The following is a 24,708-nucleotide window of genomic DNA, read 5'->3' as shown; positions in this document are numbered from 1 at the left end:
TCTTTTGCTTACTTTACAGTGTCCTGGCTGGCTATTTTGTGGGATAACGAATAGTATATAGGAGCTCCAACAACTTCTTAAACAGACTGTTGAACATTTACCTAACTCCAATTTCCAGAAGCATCTGGTGCTACCATTTAAGAAAGAGCTCAATAATATGAATCAGATTGTTTCTTGGCTTTCTTTACTACTGGCATGGGATACTCCTTCCTCTGTTTTTATAAGTTGTCTTGTTCATCTTCTTCCCTGCTTTTAAAATTTTGTGATTGTTTTCTCCTCTTTTCCTTTGTTCTTGATCTCTTATCCTTTTTCAACTTTATATTAAGAAAATGATCAAACCTTTAGAAAAACTGAAGTAATAGTACATGAACATCTATATACTCAACACCTGTAGTCACCAGTTGTGTGTGTGTGTGTGTGTGTGTGTGTGTGTATATATGTTGGCAAGATATAAGGTAATGTGTGTGTGTTGACTATTAAGTCTGTTTAGTCTCTTCTAATCTAGAACATTCCCTCAACTTTATTTTTTTATTATAAGACATTTTGAGGGGACCAGGCCAGTTGTGTTTTAGGATGTCTCACATTAGATTTGTCTGATTGCTTTCTCAAGGAGTTATGTATTCCTCTAACATATGTAGTTTTGTAAGCTGATTTTGTTCTAAAGACTTAATTAGCTTCAGGTCAGACATTTTTTGACAAGAATACTTCATAAATGATGCTGTGGACTTCATATTACATTATTTCAGGAGATATTAATGTCAAGTTGTTCTACTATTAATGTTGCGAAGTTTGTCCCATAGGCTAAGGAGGTGATCATCAGATCTCTCCATTGTAAAGATATGTTTCTCCCTTTACAATTAGAAGTACTCTGTGGGTTACGCTTTGCTACCATTTCAATATCCTGGTCCCTCAATCCTTTTACTTAGTGGTATTAGCATACAGAAATTATTCTTGCCTGAATCAGTTATTTTATTGGGTTTTGCAAAATAATATTTTCCTAAGTTTATCATTTCTTCTACACTTATTAACAGCATTCTCTTATAATTAGAAATTAACTATAATTTCAACCGGCAAAGCAAGGTGAGTGATGCTTGATTCTTTTGCTTTAATTTCCAATTTTCAGACTAACAAATTGGTACAATGGTCATTCGCAATGATAGCAAAGTTTCTCTCCCACTCCCCAACCCCTGTTTTTTGAGTATCACTATGGACTCATAGATTATTGAGGTACAATTGACATGCCATAGAATGTACCCATTTTAAGCATAGAATGGTTTTTAGTAAATTTATAAAGTTGTGCATTTATCACCACAATCCAGTTTAAGAACATTTCCATCACCTCAAAAAGTTTTTTGTTTTCAGTCAATCTCTGGTCCCATCTCGTTCCAGGCAACCACTAATCTACTTTCTGTCTCTAGATTTGCCTTTTCTGGAAATTTCATATAAATTTCATACAATATGTAGTCTTTTGTGTCTGGCTTCTTTCACTTAATATGTTTTTGGGGGTTCATCATGTATGATGTTTCAGTAGTTATTCCTTTTTATTGCTAAACAGTACTATTTTGTGTGTGTATATATATATATATATATATATATATATATATATCTCATTTTGTTTGTCCAGTGAATGGACGTTTGGATTGTTTCCACTTTTGGGCTATTACCAATAATGCTGCTCTGAACATTTACGTACAAGCCTTTGTGTGAATGTAAATTTTCATTTCTCTTGCATAGATACTTAGGAATGGAATTGCTGGGTGGTGTGAGGAAATTTAACTTTTTAAGAAACAGCCATACTGTTTTAGAAAAATAGCTGTACTTTCCCAAAAGCAGTGTATGAGGTTTACAGTTTCTCTTGCCAGTACTTAATATTGTCAGTCTTTTTTTGATTGACAGTCAAATAGGTTTTCGGTAGTATCTCTTGGGTTTTTTTTGCATTTTTCTAATGATGACTTTTTTTTTTTTTTTTTTTTTTTGTTGTACGCGGACCTCTCACTGTTGTGGCCTCTCCCGTTGTGGAGCACAGGCTCCGGACGCACAGGCTCAGTGGTCATGGCTCACGGGCCCAGCCGCTTTGCGGCATGTGGGATCTTCCCGGACCAGGGCATGAACCTGTGTCCCCTGCATCGGCAGGCAGACTCTCAACCACTGGGCCACCAGGGAAGTCCAATGATGACTTTTTTATGTGCTTATTTTCCCTTTGTATATCTTCTTTGGTGAAATGTCTATTAAAATCTTCTACCCATCTTTTTAATTGGATTGTCTTAACTTCAACTGTGTTGTAGTAGTTCTTTATATAATTCTGTATACAAGTTCTTTATCAGGTTATGATTTGCAAATATTTTCTCCCAGTCTGTAGTATGTCTTTTCATTTTCTTAATTGTGTGTTTGGAAGAGCAAAAGTTTTTAACTTTGATGAGGTCCAACTTATCAAAATTTTTTATTGACCATGCTTTTGTTGTCATATCTAAGAAATTCTTCCCTAACCCAGAGTCACAAGATTTCTTCCTACATTTTATAACTTTTATAGTTTTAGCTTTATATTTAGGTCTGTGATCTATTTTTAGTTAGTTTTTGTATATGGTGTGAGGTAAAGGTCTAAAGTAAATTTTTTCATACAACTCCTGGGTTTTTATTTATTCAATGTTTTATACTATCCTATAGTCATGCTTAAATTTTCTAATTAGTCTGGCTCCTGTGTCCTTTGGACATGCCCCCATTTGTCTTTGAATACATCTGTGCTTTCTCACTGTCCAGTATTTCCCCTGCTGCACACCTGAAATCAACTGTTTCACCATGGGAATCTGCTTCCTTTTAGTGGATTGACCACTATGGTTGTTCATTGCTACTGGGGTAACAATCAATTCTAAACCTTTTTAGCAGACAGAGCTATGTAGTACAACTTTTAAAAATCATGAGTTTATATTGATATTTTTTCATTCGTAATTAACATGGTATTTATTTCTCTGTTTTATTACTTTTAGAAGATTCCTTTTTTGTCATTTTAGTCATGTTTAAATGAGTTATTTCATTTCATTGTTACTAAACAAAATCTCTATTTCTTTTTATCTTCCTACACATTTAATTTTCATGGGTTGTCCAAAGCTGTGATCATTTAAATAAGGAGGTGAGAATTCCGTGGAATCAACAAAGAGTAGAGGAAAAAAACTGCAAAACTTCGGTAGAGAAAGCTGCACTCTAAAAATTATATAGACTAAGAAAGGGAAATTTTTTCAACCTTTCCTCCCTTTTTCCTCACTTTATAGTTTGGAATGGTCAGCTGTCATTGTAGATGAAGCTCATAGAATCAAGAATCCAAAGGCTAGAGTAACAGAAATTATGAAAGCTTTAAAATGTAATGTCCGAATTGGCCTCACTGGAACCATTCTTCAGAACAACATGAAAGAATTGTGGTGTGTTATGGACTGGTGAGTAAAAACACTTTTTATTTTTTGGAAAATTATTTAATACTTCCTTAACTTAATGTTACCGTGTTTCCTAATTATTTGTTTCTGAAAAAAAATTATCTGTTTACAGAAGTGTTTGATCCCAAACATAGTATTCAGAGTATAGTGTCCCATGAAAGCCTATCTTTATTATTCTTGGTCCCTGAAGTAAATATCTGAACTAATTTACCAGTTCCATCATCTTCTTATAGTTGTTCACTAAAATTGTGATAAAGACCATTCTGCTTTCTTGCCTTTTGTTATTGTTATCATTAATAAACAAGTGACTTAGTATATTTTTTAAAGGCAAAAAGAAGTTAGTGATTTCCTATTTAGATAGTTTAATAAAGCCTTAACATTTTTTCTTATTGCCTTTATAAAGGGCTGTGCCAGGACTTTTAGGTAGCATGATCCATTTCAAGAAACAGTTTTCTGACCAAGTAGAACATGGTCAGAGACACACAGCAACAAAAAGAGAACTAGCTACTGGCCGAAAGGCCATGCAAAGGCTTGCAAAAAAGATGTCTGGATGGTTTCTCAGGCGTACCAAGACTCTAATCAAGGATCAGTTGCCTAAGAAGGAAGACCGGGTGAGAACAGCTTTTGTGTATATTATGAATTTCTTGTCGTGTTTCATTTTTTCTAAAAATATTCCTTTTGAAGAGAAAACCTATCTCCTGTGGTATTTTATGAATATAGATTTTTGCCTTTTACTCAGTATGAAAAAAAGTTATATGCAGAATTTCATAAAATATTAATTGAGCCCAGTCATCTTCCTCACTAACTTTACTAACATTTTATCTAACAGGTTTACTGTTAATATACATTAAACTCATTTCTCTTATTTTAGAACAAGAAGGTTTTGATATAATTCTTCCTCAATGAAGGAAGAAGAACTTCTTTCCGTAATGTGTTTTCTGTTCATATTTTGTCCTTCCTATACTGTGTACCATCTACAACCCAGTATACTCTTTGGTAATTTAATTCTAACTACAGGCCAAAGTTGTTAAAAGCTTTTTTTATATAGGTACATTTCTTGTAGAATGCAATGTACAGTTACACAACTAACCTAATTTTAAGAAATTGTAGGAAAATTACAATTAAATTCTGTTAATTGTACAAGAAAATTTGAGGTGTTAACCTTAAGAAAATTTTTATAAAATATAGTGGTCTTTCATAGTTTTTAATCTTGTGGTTCTTCTAGCTCAGGCAATGGAATAAAGTTTCTAAAAATTACTGTGAATTAAATCTAATTAATATTGTCCTCAATAGGGGCAGTCCTATCAAATACCCTAATCTTAGGATATCCTGTTGATTATTATTTTTAAAAATAGATTTGAAAGGAAAATATGATCTTGATATGCAAGTTGGGGAAACTGATACAACATTTGACTTTTTGATCTAAAGCATATATTATCATTCAATTGGAATACTTCATGAACCCCACTTTTTTTTTTAACATATTGAAGTATAATTGCTTTACAGTGTTGTGTTAGTTTCTGCTGTATAACAAAGTGAATTAGCTATATACATACGTATATCCCCATATCCCCTCCGTCTTGCATCTCCCTCCCACCCTCCTATCCCACCCCTCTAGGTGGTCCCAAAGCACCAAGCTGATCTCCCTGTGCTATGCAGCTGCTTCCCACTAGCTATATATTTTATATTTCGTAGTGTATATATGTCAATGTTACTCTCTCACTTCGTCCCAGCCTACCCTTCCCCCTCCCCGGGTCCTCAAGTCCTTCTTTACGTCTGTGTCTTTATTCCTGTCCTGCCCCTAGTATCATCAGAAACATATTTTTTTTGAGATTCCATATATATGTATTAGTATATGGTATTTGTTTTTGTCTTTCTGACTTCACACTGTATGACAGACTCTAGGTCCATCTACATCACTACAAATAACTCAATTTCATTTCTTTTTATGGCTGAGTAATATTCCATTGTATATATGTGCCACATCTTCTTTATCCATTCATCTGTCAATGGACATCTAGGTTGCTTCCATGTCCTGCCTATTATAAATAGTGCTGCAGTGAACATTGTGGTACATGACTCATTTTGAATTATGGTTTTCTCAGGGTATATGCCTGGTAGTGGGATTGCTGGGTCATACGGTAGTTCTATTTTTAGTTTTTTAAGGAACCTCCATACTGTTCTCCATAGTGGCTGTATCAATTTACATTCCCACCAACAGTGCAAGAGGGTTCCCTTTTCTCCACACCCTCTCCAGCATTTATTGTTTGTAGATTTTTTGATGATGGCCATTCTGACTGGTGTAAGGTGATACCTCGTTGTAGTTTTGATTTGCATTTCTCTAATGATTAGTAATGTTGAGCATCTTTTCATGTGTTTTTTGGCAATCTGTATATCTTCTTTGGAGAAATGTCTATTTAGGTCTTCTGCCCATTTTTGGATTGGGTTGTTTGTTTTTTTTTGATATTGAGCTGCATGAACTGCTTGTGTATTTTGGAGATGAATCCTTTGTCAGTTGCTTTGTTTGCAAGTATTTTCTCCTATTCTGAGGGTTGTCTTTTTGTCTTTTTTACGGTTTCCTTTGCTGTGCAAAAGCTTTTAAGTTTCATTAGGTCCCATTTGTTTATTTTTTGAACCCCACTTTTTAAATGTTTTGTGTAATTTTAGTTATATATCTAGTAGGAACAATAAATTTTAAGTATATGAAGAAAGAGTTGTGCACAGAGTTTTAGAACTTGGTCTCTGAAATCAAATACCATAGGCTTCAATCCTGGCTCCCCTACTTACTAGTTTTATCACCTTGAGCAATTTGTTAAATCTCTCAAAACTTGATTTCTTTATCTTTTTTTTTTTTTTTACGGTACGCGGCCTCTCACTGCTGTGGCCTCTCCCGTTGCGGAGCACAGGCTCTGGATGCTCAGGCTCAACAGCCATGGCTCACGGGCCCAGCAGCTCCGCGGCATGTGGGATCTTCCCGGACCGGGGCACAAACCCGTGTCTTCTGCATTGGCAGGCAGACTCTCAACCACTTCGCCACCAGGGAAGCCTTGATTTCTTTATCTTTTAAATGGGAATGGTGACAATGGTGCTTGCCTCACATGGTTGCTCTGAAATATGTGATATGTAAGCAGTGTTCAGTGAATATTACTACATGTTTTAGTAACAACTCAACAGTAAAATACTTTGGAATATATTTAACCAAAGAGGTGAAAGACACGTATGCTGAAAACTATGAGACATTGATAAAAGAAACTGAAGAAGACACAAATAAATTGAAAGATTCCATATTCATAGATTTGAAGAATTAATATTAAAATGTCCACACTACCCAAAGCAATCTACAGATTCAATACACTCCCTATCAGAATTCCAATGACATCTTTCACAGAAATAGAAAAAACAATCCTAAAATTTGTATGAAATCACAAAAGACCCCAAACTGCCAAATAAATCCTAAGAAAGAAGAACAAAGCTGGAGGCATCACATTTCCTGATTTTAAACTATATTACAAAGCTACAGTAATCAAAACAGTATGGTGCTGGCATAAAAACAGATACATAGACCAGTGGAATAGAATACAGAGCCCAGAAATAAACCCATGTGTAAACAGTCCACCAATATTTTAGAAGGGAGACAGTACTGAATGGAGAAAAAAAGACAGTCTTTTTGATAAATGGTGCTGGGAAAATTGGGTATTCACATGCAAAAGAATGAAATTGGACTCCTGTCTTACACCACTCATAATAATTAACTCAAAATGGATTAAAGATTTAAATGTAAGACCTGAAACTATAAAATTCGTAGAAGAAAACATAGGGGAAAACCTCCTTGACATTGGTCTTGCAATGATTTTTTTAAATTAATTAATTAATTTTTTGCTGTGTTGGGTTTTCGTTGCTGTGCACAGGCTTTCATGGCTCGCAGGTTCTAGAGCACAGGCTCGGTAGTTGTGGCGCACGTGCTTAGTTGCTCCGCGGCATGTGGGATCTTCCCAGACCAGGGCTTGAACCTGTGTCCCCTGCATTGGCAGGTGGATTCTTAACCACTGTGCCACCAGGGAAGTCCTTGGTAATGATTTTTTGGATATGACATCAAAAGCACAGCAACAAAAACAAGAATTAACAAGTGAGATTACATCAAACTAAAAAGCTTCTGTACAACAAAAGAAACAACAGAATGAAGAAGCAGCCTATTGAATGGGACAAAATATTTGCAAACCATATATTTGATAAGGGACTCATTTAGAATATATGAAATCTCATACAACTCAATAGCAAAAAACCAAACGATCCAATTAAAAAATGGGCAGAGGACCTAATAAACAGACTTTTTTCCAAAGAAGACACACAGATGGCCAACAGACCCATGAAAAGATGCTCTATATCACTAATCATCAGGGAAATGCAAATCAAAACCACAATTAGATATCAGTGCACACCTGTCAGAATGACTGTTATCAAAAAGGCAAGAGGTAGCAAGTGTTGTGCTGATGTGAAGAAAAGGGAACCCCAGTGCACTGTTTGTGGGAATGTAAATTGGTATAACCACTATGGAAAATGGTATGGAGATTCATCAAAAAATTAAAAATAGAATTACCAGCAATCCCACTTCCAGGTATACAGTCGGTCCTCTGCATCTGCAGGTTCCACATCTGCAGATACAGAGGACCAAGACTACACTATTTTATATAAGGGGTTTGAGCATACACAGATTTTGTTAAACATAGGGGAGGTGGGTCCTGGAACCGATCCCCCGCAGATATTGAGGGATGATCGTGTACCTGAAGGAAATGAAATTACTCTTGAAGAGATACCTGAACTCCTATGTTTATTGCAGCATTATTCACAATAGCTAAGATGTGGAAACAACCTTACTGTCTGTTGACAGATGAATGAATAAAGAAAATATGTATGTATATAGAATGGAATATTATTCAGCCATAAAAAAGAAGGAAATCTGTTATTTGTGACACCATGGAGGGCATTATGCTAACTGAAATAAATCAGAGAAAGACAAATACTGTATGATCTCACTTATATATGGAGTTAAAAAAAAAAAAAAGCTACACTTACAGAAACAGAGAGTAGAATGGTGTTTGCCAGAGGCTCAGGTTTAGGGGAAATGAGGAAATGCTGGTCAAAAGGTACAAAGTTCCAGTTATAAGATGAATAGTTCTGGGGATGTGATGTACAGCATAGTGACTGTAGTTAGCAATACTGTGTATACTTGAAAGTTGATAAGGGAATAGATCTTCAATGTTCTCACCACACATACAAAAAGTAATTATGTGAAGTGATGAATGTGTTAACTAACCTTACTGCTGTGGTAATCATTTTGCAATAAATACACATATCAAATCATAGTGTTTTACACTGTAAACTTACACAATGTTGTATGTCAAATATATCTTAGTAAACCTGGAGGAAAATAATAACTCAGAATTTCCCTCTGTACCTTAATCGTTGACCCCATCTTCAATATTCTCATATGCACCATGCATCTTTTTTTTGCAGTAATATTCTATCGTAGTGATACACACATATAAATATTTTAAAATAGGTGGCTTTTCCCCTATTCACATTCCTCAAAGTCCTAATATGGATATATTTAGTTTTATGACCTTGGTTACATACAGCTATATGTAGAAGAATTTTACCAATTTCCAGTACTACCAGAAATATAAGGCAAACTGTATCCACTATAACTTTGTGGCATTGTTTTCTTATATTTTTTTCTTTTCTTGAATTTGGGCACAAAGTAGCAACTTCTACAAGTTTTGCTTTTATGTGTACTTACTTAATTCTTATCTTTACTAATCTTGGGAATTTATAGCAAGATATCAAATGCAAATGCTTTATCCTGTTTTCAGTAATAGGAAGTTTTTAATTTTTTTCTAAATTTTCAAGTAATTCAGTAAGTATTATCCATACCATTGTTCTAAAAATTTTCCCTTTTTCCTTTTCTAGTTTTTTATTTGACCTAAACTTTAATCACTTATTTGCATGATGGGCTAATAATATAGACCCCTGAAAAGACCCACAATAATATGTTGAGAAATTTATAAGGAAATTACATACTTTTTTCATATTTTGATTTTTTAAATTAAAGAAAAACTATGAGATTTATTTGGAAAGTAAGTTATAATTTGTATACTTTAGGGTAGGGTTGTAGCATAGAATATGGGAGAATTAGGAGAAATTTTCTTATATTCTCCTATGTATAATGATGTATCCAGAAAAAATATAAATTTATGAGCAGTTTTCACTATTACAGTCTATGAAACCTGATGTGCATTGTGATTATTATTGCTATGAAAAAGATACTAATAGTTACCTTGTATTTTATCTTGGCAGATGGTATATTGTTCTCTGACAGATTTTCAGAAAGCCGTCTATCAAACAGTATTAGAAACAGAAGATGTGTCTTTGATACTTCAATCTTCTAAGCCTTGTACCTGCAGCAGTGGCCGAAAAAGGAGAAATTGTTGTTATAAGGTAAGCATTTCCGTACGATATCCTTACTATCTTGCTTTTGATTACAGAGTACTGTATTCTAATAGTATCAAAGTAAGTAGCAGATAAAATAACTTTTCCTCACATGGTTCTTTAGTTTTAGTAGCTGTAATTTAAGAAAAGGGAATAATTTTGCAAAAGATTTTACAATATCAAATAGTAATCACAGCAAAATACAATATTCAGTATCTTTTCAAAAAACTAGTTTTTAAAAGTAGCTCCAATTTTATATCTTCCCTTTCAACTGTTACTGGGAAGTATCCTGCTTTAATCTTGAAATTTCATTTCATTTCCAGTAAATTTCTCATTATCAATGGATAATACTTCCTCTTTGATAGCAGGCTTAAAATATTCTGATCTGAGAGTGAATGTTAATTTAAAAGAAATCAGTACAGTAAAGTATTTTATTTTTATTTGGAAACAAATATTCATTTATGCTTTTTTTAAAAAATCTATGTATTTCCTGCCCTTTTTTCACCTTGCTACTTTATTATCAACTCATATCCACATGCATAGAGGGACCATAAGTAAATATTTATCTAGATTGGTATTTATTCCATATCTCATTTATTTTGCTGACTTTAACCACTTCACATTTTTGTAATAGCACAGTTTCCTAGAAAACTGGAATGGGTGAGCGGAGAGAGTAAAGGCTTCTATGTAACACCATCACCACACTGTAGAGTTTTATGACCAGGAACCTCTTACGGCAGCATTTCTATCACTGTGTATACTTCCTGGAATGAGGACTTTCTCCCCTCTTTTATTAAAAACATCATTGTGTATGTTTCACCAAAACTACGATTCCACATTAGTGATTCATGGATATTTTGTATATCAGTTGACCATTATTTTCTCAGAGCGTATTGTGCCAATAGTAACCGGATAATAAGTATTATTGTAAGTGGCATATTTTGTGATATAAGTAGTTACATAGCCATGTTAGTCCCTTGCTTATTTTTATTTTCTGTACTTTTCTGGTTACAGACCAATTCACATGGCGAAACAGTGAAAACCTTGTATTTCAGTTACCTTGCAGTCCTTCAGAAGGTAGCTAACCATGTTGCATTACTGCAGGCTGCTAGCACCTCCAAACAACAGGTTTGGGTTGACTTTTTAAATTTCTTTGTGATGCTATTTGGTATAAGTATTCTATATTTGGTATAAAATTTCTTAGCCAAATACCCTTAAGTTATTTTTGTATGAAATTTAAGAGGTAACTGACTTGCTTGTTTTTTTAATTTAGGTGTCAAAGAAGTATATGCACTTAAAATTTTAATCAAAGTGAGAAAAGTTAACCTTAAATTAAAATAACTTTTTTATGCCTCTGATAATGTTGATATATTTATTTTCCTAACATCTTTTGATATAATTACTAATTAAAGATATTTGATGAGTCAGTCCTAATTCCACTAATAATGTGTCTAATTACATTTATCTTATCTACTGGATTAAAATGAGGATTTATAATAATCTGTATATTAAATATTAGGAGTGCTTCCCAAACTAGCAAAAATCAGTAATTTCAAAATTTAGGCATACATGCAGTCGTTTACTTTAGTCATTTCAATTGTGTCTTATTCTAAAGCACAATGTAAATAAAAAAGATCTTTTTAAAACTTTTTTATATAATGATTTTACATTTTCTTTTTGTGTGATAGGCTTGAAGCTGTTCAAATGTAATTTTAAAAGACTGCTCTTTGGGAAGTATTCAGTTCCTTATTTTGGAAATCTTTAAAAAAAGTTAACAGCAAAATTAATAGCTATATCACTATCTCAGAACTCATCAAAGCCATATATGATTAACATATCACTTTAAGGTTTTCTGAATTAGAAAAGGTAAAATCTTCAACCTAGGAAGGAATATATATTCCTTCTAAATAGATTTTTTTCTTAAATGATTTCAATTTATACAGGTTTAAATTGTGTTGAGATTTCTTTTCTCCTACCTTTTCCCCTTAAGGAAACACTTATCAAGAAGATATGTGATCAGGTATTTTCCAGATTCCCAGATTTTGTGCAGAAAAGCAAAGATGCAGCCTTTGAAACACTTTCTGACCCAAAATACAGTGGAAAAATGAAGGTAAGTATTCTTCTTTCAGTTTGCATACATGCAAGGATGATATACAATATATTTATCAAATGGTATGACAGGGACACCAATTTATCAGAACAGATGCCCAATCATTCAGAAGAGATAGTGACCAAAGACAACTGGTATAATTGTATCAGCTCACTACGAACCCTGCGTATGATAGATTTCTCAGTTAGTAGTAGTTATATCAAGTGTACTTCAAACTTTCCTTATTGATGTATTGGATTCATGCCCTGTTAAAAATGTATGCTGTCACCACATATATAATATCTTGTCTTCAAATGTTTAAGAAAGTAATCTACCAGAAATAAAAATGTTAATGCCAAATAAGAGGATGAGGATAGCCAGTAGTTCCAAATTTGAGAAAGGAACTAACTACTTGAAGAGTTCAAGGTGGACAGGGCCTCTATGTCTAGACCGAATTTTCTGGCTCTTGTTTTTACTTGCCGACCTAGATTGTAAGTTTGCTAAATCTCATTTGTGGCAAGTGGACATTTGCTGTATACCAGAAAACTGACCTGTTGGTGCTGCTCTTGATGGTGTATTACTGAGGGAGGGGTGTGAAAAGTAAGGCTAGGTTCTCCAAACATATCCAGGCCTTTGGGCATTTCTTGTGACAGCTGTGTGAAATACAGCTTCAAGCCACCTTGCAATAGAATTTGTTTGTTTAACCCTTTAATAACTATCAAGAAACTATTTATGGATTCAGATTTTTACAGAACAATTCCCAATTATTATGTTTTAATTAAGAAAAAATAAATTAATTCTTTTGGCAAAAAATAAAAAGGAAGTAATTTAAAATAGTCAGGTTTTTTTCCCCTTAAAATGCACATATTCTTAAAACATAATGTACATAAGCACACAATAGTTTAGTTTGCTTGGACGTCTAAATTCAATGAAATAAAATAAAAGCTAGGAAGAGTACCTTAAAAACTTGTGTATTTTTTTTACTGAGATATAATTGACATCTGACATTGTATTAGTTTTAAGTGTATAATATAATGATTCGATATATATATGTGTATATTGAGAAATGACTGCCCCATTAAGTTTAGTTAACATTCATCACAATACATATTTACAATGTTTTTTCTTGGGCTGAGAACTTTTAATATTAGCCACTTTCAGGTATCAATGTAGTATTGTTAACTGTAGTTACCATACTGTACGTTACATCCCCAAGAACTTATTTGTCTTATAACTGGAAATTTGCACCTTTTGACCACCTTCACCCATTTTACCCACTCCCCACCCCCTGCTTCTGACTACCACTAATCTGTTCTCTGTACCTATGAAGGTTTTTTCTTTTTAGATTCCACTAAGTAGGATCATACTGTAATTGTCTTTCTCTCTCTGACTTATTTCACCTAGCACAGTACCCTCAAGGTCTAACCATGTTGCCACAATGGCAGGATTTCCTTCTTTTTCGTGGCTGAATAATATTCCTTGTGTATTTTACACACACACACACACACACACACACACACACACATATATGTATCACCTTTTCTTTATCCATTCAGTTGTCAATGGACATTTATATTGTTTCCATAGTTTGTCTATTGTAAATAATACTACAGTGAATCTGGGGAGGTGCAGATATCTTTTCAAGATTGGTTTCATTCTTTTGCACATGGCTGTCCAGTTTTCCTAGCACTATTTATTGAAGAGAGCCTTTCCCCATTGTATATTCTTGTCTCCTTTGTTGTAAATTAAATGACCATATATTCACAGTTTATTTCTGGGCTCTCTATTTTGTTCCATTGATCTATTTGTCTGTTTTACGCCAATATCATACTGTTTTGATTATTTTGGCTTTATGATATAGTTTGAAATCAGAAAGTGTGGTGCTTCCACCTTTGTTCATCTTTCTCAGGATTGCTTTGGCTTTTTGGAGTTTTTTGTGGTTTCATACGAATTTTAGGATTGTTTTTTTCTACTTCTGTGAAAATCATCATTGGAATTTTGATAAGGATTGCACTGAATCTATAGATTGCTTTGGGTAGTATGAACATTTTAACAATATTCTTCCAATCCATGAGCATGGAATATCTTTCCATTAATTTGTATCTTATTCAGTTTCTTTCATCAGTGTCGTATAGTTTTCAGTGTACAGATCTTTCACCTCCTTAGTTAAATTCATTACTAGTTATTTTACTTTTTTTGATGTAAATGGGATTCTAATTCCACTTTCTGATAGTTCTTTATTAATCTACAAAAATGCAGCTGAGTTTTGTATATTAATTTTGTATCTTGCAACTTTACTGAATTCATATATTCTGACTTTTTTTGGTGGAGTCTTTAAGGTTTTCTGTATATAATCTCATATCACCTGCAAATAGTGACAGTTTTACTTTTCCTTTCTGATTTGGATGCCTTTTTTCTTCTTGCATAATTGCTCTGGCTAGGACTTCCAGTACAATAAAAGTGGCAAGAGTGAACATCCTTGTTTTGTTCCTAATCTTTGAGGAAAAGCTTTCAGTTTTTCATCACTAAGTATGATATTAGTGTGGGCTTATCATATATAACCTTTATTATGTTGAGGTATGTTCCCTCTATGCTCACTTTGTAAAAATTGTGTATTTTTAAAATAAATAAGTTTGTGTTAGAGAGAACAGCCTATGATTTATTTTCACAGCAAATAATTCAAATCTAACAATATTTCCTAACAATAATATTTTTGTCATCCATATTGACTTTTATTTAATTATTTTTAAATTGAGAAATGTAAAAAGCCCAGTTAGTTTAGAACTGAGCACTTATAATCCTATAATTTAAGCCAATAGAATATTTCCAGAAATCATGGCCTTCTCTGAAAACTTCATTATTCATGGCTATTTATTTAAATTTTATTCATTGTGATTCTTCACTAAAAATTTACCACTCTTGAAATTAAATGGAATTTTATTACTCTGTACTTTATATTCTTATATATCCATTAACTATATGATTTAAAACATACTGTTAGAGTTACTTATTTAGGAATAACAGTGTTTGATTAAGATAATTATTACATTTATTTTTATTATGATTTTTAGAAGGGAATTATTTCCAGAGGCTGGGTGTGTGTCTATATGAGAAGGAAGCCTGTACTTTACTTGTTTTGTGGGAGAACACCAATAAAACAGAGACTGATGGTAGTAAGCTAGGGATATGTTTTCAAGACTGTGTTTCATCATTTGATTAGCAACATCATCTCATGATCTAGTAATACAAAACTTACAGGCTTATAATGGAATTATTTCCTGTGGGGTTAAGAACTCCAAATTGCATGTACTTCTTGAATTCAGGTGATAAACGATCCTAGATCTGCTTCTTTTATTATAGGTTAGCTGGCAACTGCAGTTTATTTGTGGACATAATACCTACTGTACCCATCATAGCCTCAAAGCTATACTTATGAACTCCAGCTCTTTCTCTTAAGTGCCAAGGTCGTTTTTGACCTCAACTACTATTCAAGGGGATGGGCACAAAGTTGCACTGATTCCCCTGATGAGAAGCCTCATTTTCCCTTTAATTCCCTTGGGAAATGCCACAGAGTCTTATTGTGGAGGGTGGAAACAAGACTAGGAAACCCAATTTAGTGCTGTTGGAATCATACAAGGGTCATGTTCATCTCTAGGCCTGACTAATTTGAGAAAAATTAGATCTAAGATTCATTAGCTGTGAACATCCTCAAATTTAGGATTCCCTTACAGGTGGATTGTCTTGTTCTGTGGAGGACAACTGAGTGACAAAACATTGGGTCTGTATTATTAAGACTCCAACTATAGTGACCACACTGTTATTTCTGAAATTTTTAGCTTATAGTTATTCATTTAACTAGTAAGGTTTTTTTGGGGGGTTTTTTGTTTATTAACTAGCCTAATAAAGACCTTCAGTTCAAAAACATTCACTTTCCTTATTACTGTTTTTTGCTTTTACTATAAAATGTTCAAGAATACCTGAAATTGTAATAGGTATGATACCCTCAAACAATCAGAGTGGATTTCTGTGCATCATATCCTTGTCTTAAAATGTTAATGTCTGTAAGAGAATGATAAGACAAGCCACAAACTGGTAGGAATTTATTTGCAAAACAATAAGGGACTGGTATCTAAAATATACAAGGAACTCTTAAAACTCAACAATAAGAAAATAAACAATACAATTTAAAATACAGAAAAGATCTGAACAAATATTTCACCAGAGAAGATATACAGATGACAAATAAGCATATGAAAAAATTCCCAACATCACATGTCATTAGGGAATTACGAATTAAAACGAGATATCACTAGACACCTATGGCTAAATTCAAAACACTGACAACACGCAATAGGAACTCTTATTACTGGTGAGAATGCAGAGTGGTACAGCCACTTTGGAAGACAGTTTGGCAGTTTCTTACAAAGCTAAGCATATTCTTACCACACGATCCACTGATCATGCTCCTTGGTATTTACCCAAATTAGTTTAAAACTTATGTCTGCATAAGAGCCTGTACACAGATGGTTATGGCAACTTCGTTTGTAATTGCCCAAATTTAGAAGCAACCAAGATGTCCTTCAATAGGTGGATGGATAGACAAACTGTGGTACCTCCAGGCAATGGAAAATTATTCAACAGTAGAAAGAAACAGGATATCAAGCGACAAAAAGACACAGAGGCACGTTGAATGCATATTGCTAAGTGAAAGAGCCAGTGATACATACTGTATGATGCCAACTATATGACATTCTGGAAAAGGCAAAACTATAGAGAAACAAATCAGTGGTTGCAAGGGATTTACAGGGAGGGAAGAATAGATGGAGAATAGGGAATTTTTAGGACAGTGAAACTATTCTGTATAATAATGTAGTCATGGATGCATGTCACTATATATTTGTTAGGACCCATAGAACTGTACAACACAAGTGAACCCTAATGTAAACTATGAACTTTAATTAATAATAATTTATCAGTATTTATTCATCAGCCAAATATATCATCCTAATGCAGTATGTTAATAATAAGGGAAACTGTTCAGGGAAGAGGCTGAAGTGGGGGGAGGGAGGGAGGGAATCTGTGGGAGTTCTCTGTATACTCAGTTCTTCTGTAAATCTAAAATTGCTCTAAAATATAAAATATATTAATTTTAAAATGTTAATGAATTATGTGAAATTCAAATGCACATGCTTTATTCAGTTATTTTATTAAAAAATAAAGCTAATACAATTAAAATTTACTTTATATGTTCTCCAAGTATCAATGTTTACCTGATCTGTGACATTTTAATTTACCATTTGCTTGGTTGTCTGAGTAGCTTTTTTTTTTTTTTTTCAACTCCACAGCTTTTTTTTTTTTGAGAGATTGTTGCGTAGAGGTCAGAGTTAGCACAATGTCTTTTCTTGCTCAACTATTAAGAATTTTATGTTGAGTATAAATTTTTTTATTTAAAAGTTTAAATGTTTATCATTTAATAAATAAAATTAGTTGTTTATTGTATAGTTCAGTAAAACCTTATACTTAGTACAGAAAATTCCTTTTCTTTCCTTTGTGGTTTGCTTTTCCACAGTGTTCTGGAGCTGTCATTGCCAGAGTGGAAATGCCTTTTTAAAAATAACAGTACTACTCTCATACACAGGTTTTGGATTATTTGTTTCCTTCCTAAAAGCGCTGCATATGGGGGCAAATTATTGGCATTTTGAGGTCAAAATCAAATCTGGAATTCAGGGCTTACTGTAAATAGAGAAACGGGAGAAAATGAGAAGAGGTGTATATCTGACTGATTATTCTGAGAAAATAAATATCAGAACTTTTAGAACCTAGGTGAAATTAAACACATTTTATTATATCTATCTAGAGAAAACTTAAATACTTCCTAAAAGGAATGCTGCTCTGTAATTTAGTTTCTGAACATATTGTAGGTATAAATAAAGTGTATTTTGGAAATTAAATTAATCCATTTAAATGCATCCCATAATCTAAAATGCTTCCTTTTTATTAAAACCAGATGAGATGAAATAAAAGTCTTTGAGAACTTTACCTCATTATTAACAATATGATGATGAATTTCATGTAATATCTAATACTTTATTTCTCTAACTTGGAAAATATGAAGGGAATTATAAAAGATAACTGAAATTATATTGTATGAAAGTAATTTTTAAGAAAATTTCAAGTGATGTTTATATGTATATAGTATACTTTTTGTTGAAACTGGTTCACTGATGTTCTCTGGTTCCCTTCCAGGTCCTTCAGCAGCTTTTAAACCATTGTAGGCAAAACAAAGATAAAGTTCTTCTTTTCTCCTTTTCCACCAAGGTGAGTTTTGTCTGAAGCATATTCTTGATTGGCTCAACCCTAATTCCTGAGGCATAAAGTCTAAGAGATAAAACAGCATCCAGCCACATTTACTATCTTATGTATCTTCTGTAGGAAATGGTAATGAGGTAAGAAATTTTAAGAGATACTAAAATTTCAATTATATCAGAGTTGCTTACTGTCAAATAGCAAACTCAAAGATAGATTTCTAATTCTCTGTTGATGTTTTTGTTAATAATTAAAGTGTTCTTTAAGACATTTAAGAAATTTTAGAATGTGGAAAATAGCAAAAATAATGTAATATATTTACATAAATGAGTTAGCCAATACTTTTCTTTTTATTCCGTTTTAGTTTAAAAAACTAAAAATTGATTTTTTTCCCCTGAAAGATTGATTTTTTCTTTTTTTAAAACAAAGGTTGCTGAACACTAAAGTCAGTTTCAGTATAATGGGAAGATATATGTGAGTCAGAAATTAGAAAAATATTTGTTGCTCTTGTAATTATAAGAAATTGTGACCAGCAATATTAATACTTAGTAAAGCTCATCTCTATAATGGTATGAAACTTATTAAACCATGAATTTGTCTTTGCACGTCTCTGTATCTTTCCTTTAGTTGCTTGATGTGCTGCAGCAATACTGTATGGCATCTGGGCTTGATTACCGACGACTTGATGGAAATACAAAATCAGAGGAAAGAATCAAGATTGTGAAAGAGTTCAACAGTACACAAGATGTTAACATTTGCCTTGTCTCCACAATGTAAGAAAATAAAATTTGATAACTTGATTTTTATCTAATTGCTTTTAAGATTTAAGGTAATCTTTAAACTATTACTGGATTTTCAGTGGTTATGCTTGTATTGCTTTGTTTCATTTAGCTTTAAGAAGAAGCAACAAAAATGCTGTTAATTTTGACTGAAATAACAATATCTTGAGTTTTATCTAAACTTTTCTCTCAGTTCCCTTATCACTGAATTCTCTTTATATGTCTGGCTTTATTTTTTTTTTATTTTTATTTTTTGCGGTATGCGGGCCTCTCACTGTTGTGGCGTCTCCCGTTGCAGAGCACAGGCTCCGGATGCACAGGCTTAGCGGCCATGGCTTACGGGCCTAGCCGCTCTGCGGCATGCGGGATCCTCCTGGACCAGGGCACGAACCCGCGTCCCCTGCCAATGCAGGCGGACTCTCAACCACTGTGCCACCAGGGAAGCCCTGGCTTTATTTTTTTTAAATCCAAAAAATGGATGTTTCCTCAGAAATTTTCTGTACTGTTTTGACTCATGTCTTGTGGTTAGAGCAATCAGACTTAATTGCATAATCAAGTTATTAATCAAATAGCTGAGAATGATAGGTAGCAGTGGTTTTCGAACTGTGATCAAGGAGCTCTTGAGAACCCACAGTGCTTAGTGGGCCAGGAGTTTCCCTCCTCTGTCTCTACCTGGTCTCAAGCAGAGCAGCTCAACATTTATAGGTTTTATAAAAGTTAAATCAGTTCTAACACCTATTTATGAATCTCTCAATAAACTTTTTAAGAAATACACTCACTTTAAAGAAAGATTTGATATAAACACCTAAGATTAATCCCTTTTGGGGGGTAACAAATCTGTAACTTTCAACATCTAATGTAATAAGTATTTTATAGATGTGCTTCCACTATCTTTCAAAAAGAATTTCAAAGGACTTTATTTATTTATTTATTTATTTTAAATTGAAGTATAGTTGACTTACAGTGTCATTTGTATTAGTTTCAAGTGTACAGCACAATGATTCAGTTATATATATACATATATGTGTGTGTGTGTGTGTGTGTGTGTGTGTGTATATATATATATATATATATATATATATTCTTTTTCAGATTCTTTTCCCTTAGAGGTTATTACAAAATACTGAGTATAGTTCCCTGTGCTATAGAGTAGATCCCTGTTGGTTATGTGTCTTATCTCTAGTAGTGTATATATGTTAATCCCATCGTCCATCGTCTTAATATATCCCTCCCCTCCCTTTCTCTGTGAGTCTCTTTCTATTTTGGAAAGTTCATTTGTATCTTTTTTTTTTTTTTTTTAGATTCCACATGTAAGTGATATCATATGATATTTATCTTTCTCTGTCTGGCTTACTTCACTTAGTATGATAATGTCAAGGTCCATCCATGTTGCTCTAAATGGCAGTATTTCATTCTTTTTTATCGCTGAGTAATATTCCATTGTGTGTGTATATTATATATATATATATACCACATCTTTATCCATTCATCTGTTGATGGACAGTTAAGCTGCTTCCATTTCTTGGTTATTGTAAATAGTGCTGCAGTTAACACTGGGGTGCATGTATCTTTTCAAATTATAGTTTTCTCTGGATATATGCCCAGGAGTGAGATTGCAGGATCATATGGTAGCTCTATTTTAGTTTCTTAAGAAACCTCCATACTGTTTTCCATAGTGGCTGTACCAATTTACATTCCCACCAACGGTGTAGGAGGGTTTCCTTTTTTCCATGCCCTCTCCAGCATTTATTATTTGTAGACTTTTTGATGATGGCCATTCTGACTGGAGTGAGGTGATACTTCATTGTAGTTTCGATTTGCATTTCTCTAGTAATTAGTGATGTTGAGCATTTTTTCATGTGACTGTTGGCCATCTGTATGTCCTCTTTGGAGAAATGTCTGTATAGATCTTCTGCCCATTTTTTGATTGGGTTGTTTTTTGATATTGAGCTGTATAAGCTGTTTGTATATTTTAGAAAGTAATCTCAGGGGACTTTTAAAATAAACATATAAAATACAAAAAATGGAAAACTAAGTCAAAATAAAAATTACTTTGGGAACTCTCTGGCAGTCCAGTGGTTAAGACTTGGCACTTTCATTGTCATGGTCTGGGTTCAATCCCTGGTCAGGGAACTAAGGTCCCACATGCTGCACGGCGTGGTCAAAAAAAAAAGAAAATAAGAAAAAAGAAAAAAGAATTACTTAAAATGAGGAATCAAGTGTTATATATGATGAGTGAGCTACTTAACTGTTGAGCACTAAAGTTCTTGAATTCTTGCAACTAAGGCCCAAGCAGAGAAGCTCTAGATTTCCATTTTCCTGTGAATGAATTCAAGAAGTAATTTCACACATAAGTCCTTAAATACAAAGTATTAAATGGCATAGAATCCTGTCTTGAGCTAAGTTTTATAAGACACACATAAGCATTCTTATTTTTTGAATAATGTTTTTTTAAAGTAATATCTGCAAATCAATCAATGTGATATACCACATTAACACATTGAAGAATAAAAATCATATGGTCATCTCAATAGATGAAGAAAAAGAGTTTGACAAAATTCAACATCCATTTACCATAAAAACTCTCAGCAAAGTGGGTATACAGGGAACATACATCAACATAATAAAAAGGCCATATATGAAAAACCCACAGCTAATAATATGCTCAATGGTAAAAAGCTGAAAACTTTTCCTATAAGGTCAGGAACAAAAGAAGGATGCCCAGTTCTCACCAATTCTATTTAACATGGTACAGTGATTCCTAGCCTCAGTAATCAGATAAGAAAGATTAAAAGGCATACAAATTGGAACAGAAGAAGCGAAATTGTCAGTATTTGCAGATGTCATGATTCTACATATAGAAAACCCTAAAGACACTACCAAAAAACTATTAGAACTAATAAATAAATTCAGTAAAGTTGCAGGACACAAAATTAACATACAGAAATTTGTTGCATTACTATACCAAATAACGAACTATCAGAGAAATTAAGGAAACAATTTTATTTACAGTTGTGTCAAAAAGAACATAATAACTAGGAATAATTTTAACTAAGGAGGTAAAAGATATGTACACTGAAAACTATAACACAAATATGAAAGAAATTGAAGACAACACAAATAAATGTAAAGATATACCATGTTAATGGATTGGAAGAATTAACATTGTTAAAATGTCCATATAACCCAAAGCAATCTTCATATTCAATACAATCCCTATCAAAATACCCATGACATTTTTCACAGAACAGATAGTCCTAAAATTTGTATGGAACCACAAAAGATCCCAAATAGCCAAAGCAGCTTGAGAAAGAAGAACGAAACTAGAGGTGTTATGCTTCCTGATTTCAGAATCAAATGTCTGGTACACAAAGCTATAATAATCAAACAACATGGTACTGGTACAAAACCAGACACATGGATCAATGGAACAGAGTAGAGAGCGCAGAAATAAACCCACACTTACATGGTCAATTAATCTATGACAAAGGAGCCAAGAATATACAGTGGGGAACAGACAGTCTCTTCAAAAATGATATTGAGAAAATTGGACAGATACATGAAAAAGAATGAAAGTAGACCGTTTTCTAACCCCACATGCAAAAATAAGCTCAAAGTGGATTAAACTTTTAATGTTAGACCTGAAACCATGAAAGTCCTGGAAGAAAATATAAGTAGTACACTATTGGACATCGATCTTAGTAATATTTTTTGGATCTGTCTGGGCAAGGACAACAAGAGCAAGAATAAACAAATGTGACTACATCAAACTAAAGAGCTTTGGCACAGTGAAGGAAACCAATGAAATGAAAAGGCAACCTACTGAATAGGAAAAGATAACTGTAAATGATATGTTCAATAAGGGGTTAATATTCTAAATATATAAGGAACTCGTAAAACTCAATATCAAAAAAATCCAATTAAGAAATCAGCAGAGGACCTGAATAGACATTTTCAAAGAAGACATACAGATGTCCAGCAGGCACATGAAAAGGTGCTTAACATCACTAATCTTCAGGGAAATGCAGATCAAATCAAAAAGAGGTTATCACCTCATGTCTGTTATCAAAAAGACAAGAAATAACAAGTGTTGGTGAGGATGTGGGGAGAAGGGAACCATTGTGCACTGTTGGTGGGAATGTAAACTGATACAGTTACTATGGAAACCAGTATGGAGGTTCCTCAAAAAATTAAAAATAGAACTGTCACACAATCTAGCAATTCCACTTCTGGACATTTATCTGAAGAAAATGCAAAACACTAATTTGAATAGATATATGTATCTCAATGTTCATTACAGCAGTATTTAGAATAGCTAAGATATGGAAGCAACCTAAGTGTCCATTGATAAATGAAGTGGATAAAGATTACACACACACACACACACACATATATACAATGGAATATTACTTAGCCATAAAAAGAATGAAATCTTGCCATTTGTGACAACATGGATGGGCCTAGAGGTATAATCTAAGTGAAATAAGATGGAGAAAGACTAGTACCATATGATTTCACTTATACGTGGTATCTAAAAGACAAAACAAAAGAACAAACATAGCAAAACAGAAACAGACTCATAGATACAGAGAACAAGCTAGTGGTTGCCAGCGGGGAAGGGGTGAGATAGGTGAAGGAGTTTGAAAGGTACAAAATAAAGAAGTCATGGCGATGCAATGTATAGCATAGGAATATATTCAATTTTTTAAAAAGTCTTATTTATATGTTTCAAATCTAGCTGATCAGTTTTACATATATTTCATTTTTTATGGTTTCTAGCTTTTTTATTTCTTTAGTAATTTTAGTCATTTTGAAAAATATCTTTTTGAATGGCATTTTTGCTCTATTAACTCCTGTGCTTGGGGGGTGCTAATCCTTCTATTTGTTCTTCCCTCTGGCTTTTGCTTATGGTAGATGGTTTCTTCACACATTTTGTAATTTTTTATTTTGAGCTTATCTTCAGTGGGGCTTCTTTCCTCTGTGGAAATCCTTTGGAGACTGTGGTTGTAGGAGTTCTCCGTTACTGTGATTTTACTTTGACTTCTTTGTTAGGCATCCCAAGCAGGACAAGAGAAGTTTTGGATTCCTGTTTCCCTATGACTGAATTCAAAGAGTGATTTGTTACCGAAGTCCTTACATTTGTTACATAAAGAACCTTACAAGACATAATAAATCCATTCTTTAGCTATGTTTTTCAAAAGACATATGCTCAGTTTTTGTTTTGTTTTCCTTGTTTTGCAAAAATTTATATTTAATTTCTAGGTGTTGAAACAAAAGAGTTTCACACTGGCTCAGTCCATCATTTTTGCCAGAATCCTAATTCTTCATTATCTTTTAGTTTATCAGCTTTAAACAGCTTGGACTCTTTGTTATGTTAGAGGAGGATTTAGTTTACTTACACTCCTCCCTCCCCATTTTCCACACACTCTTTACTATTTTTATTTTTATTATTTGTCTATAAATTACTTTTTTAACCTGAAATAATATACTTCAATCTTTGATTTTTAGTCTAGTAACTTTCTACAGTATCTTTTAAGTACTTGTAATGTGTAGTATTAGCATTAGCACACATCCACCCTTTCTTCTACTTTTGTCACATCATCTGTCAGCTTTTTTTTTTTTT

The 24,708-nt window shown here is 33.3% G+C and overlaps 1 protein-coding gene across 5 annotated transcripts in view; it reads left to right on the top strand.

Moving 5' to 3' along the window:
* ERCC6L2 (ERCC excision repair 6 like 2) overlaps positions 1 to 24,708 on the top strand; it is a 157,170-nt gene that overhangs the window by 47,428 nt on the left and 85,034 nt on the right. For all 5 annotated transcript variants that reach the window (XM_027094256.1, XM_027094254.1, XM_027094255.1 and 2 more), the window contains exons 5-11: positions 3,267 to 3,428; positions 3,829 to 4,036; positions 9,780 to 9,920; positions 10,926 to 11,039; positions 11,902 to 12,021; positions 18,247 to 18,318; positions 18,934 to 19,079. In XM_027094256.1, coding sequence (XP_026950057.1) covers positions 3,267 to 3,428; positions 3,829 to 4,036; positions 9,780 to 9,920; positions 10,926 to 11,039; positions 11,902 to 12,021; positions 18,247 to 18,318; positions 18,934 to 19,079 — 963 coding nt within the window. The remainder of the gene's footprint in view (positions 1 to 3,266; positions 3,429 to 3,828; positions 4,037 to 9,779; positions 9,921 to 10,925; positions 11,040 to 11,901; positions 12,022 to 18,246; positions 18,319 to 18,933; positions 19,080 to 24,708) is intronic.

Source organism: Aethalodelphis obliquidens, unplaced genomic scaffold (assembly GCF_003676395.1).
Source record: "Aethalodelphis obliquidens isolate GAN/ISIS:26980383/991018 unplaced genomic scaffold, ASM367639v1 scaffold88, whole genome shotgun sequence".
NCBI lineage: Eukaryota > Metazoa > Chordata > Mammalia > Artiodactyla > Delphinidae > Aethalodelphis > Aethalodelphis obliquidens.
Note: the sequence above shows the minus strand (reverse complement) of the source record. Positions and strands in the feature narration are given on the sequence as shown.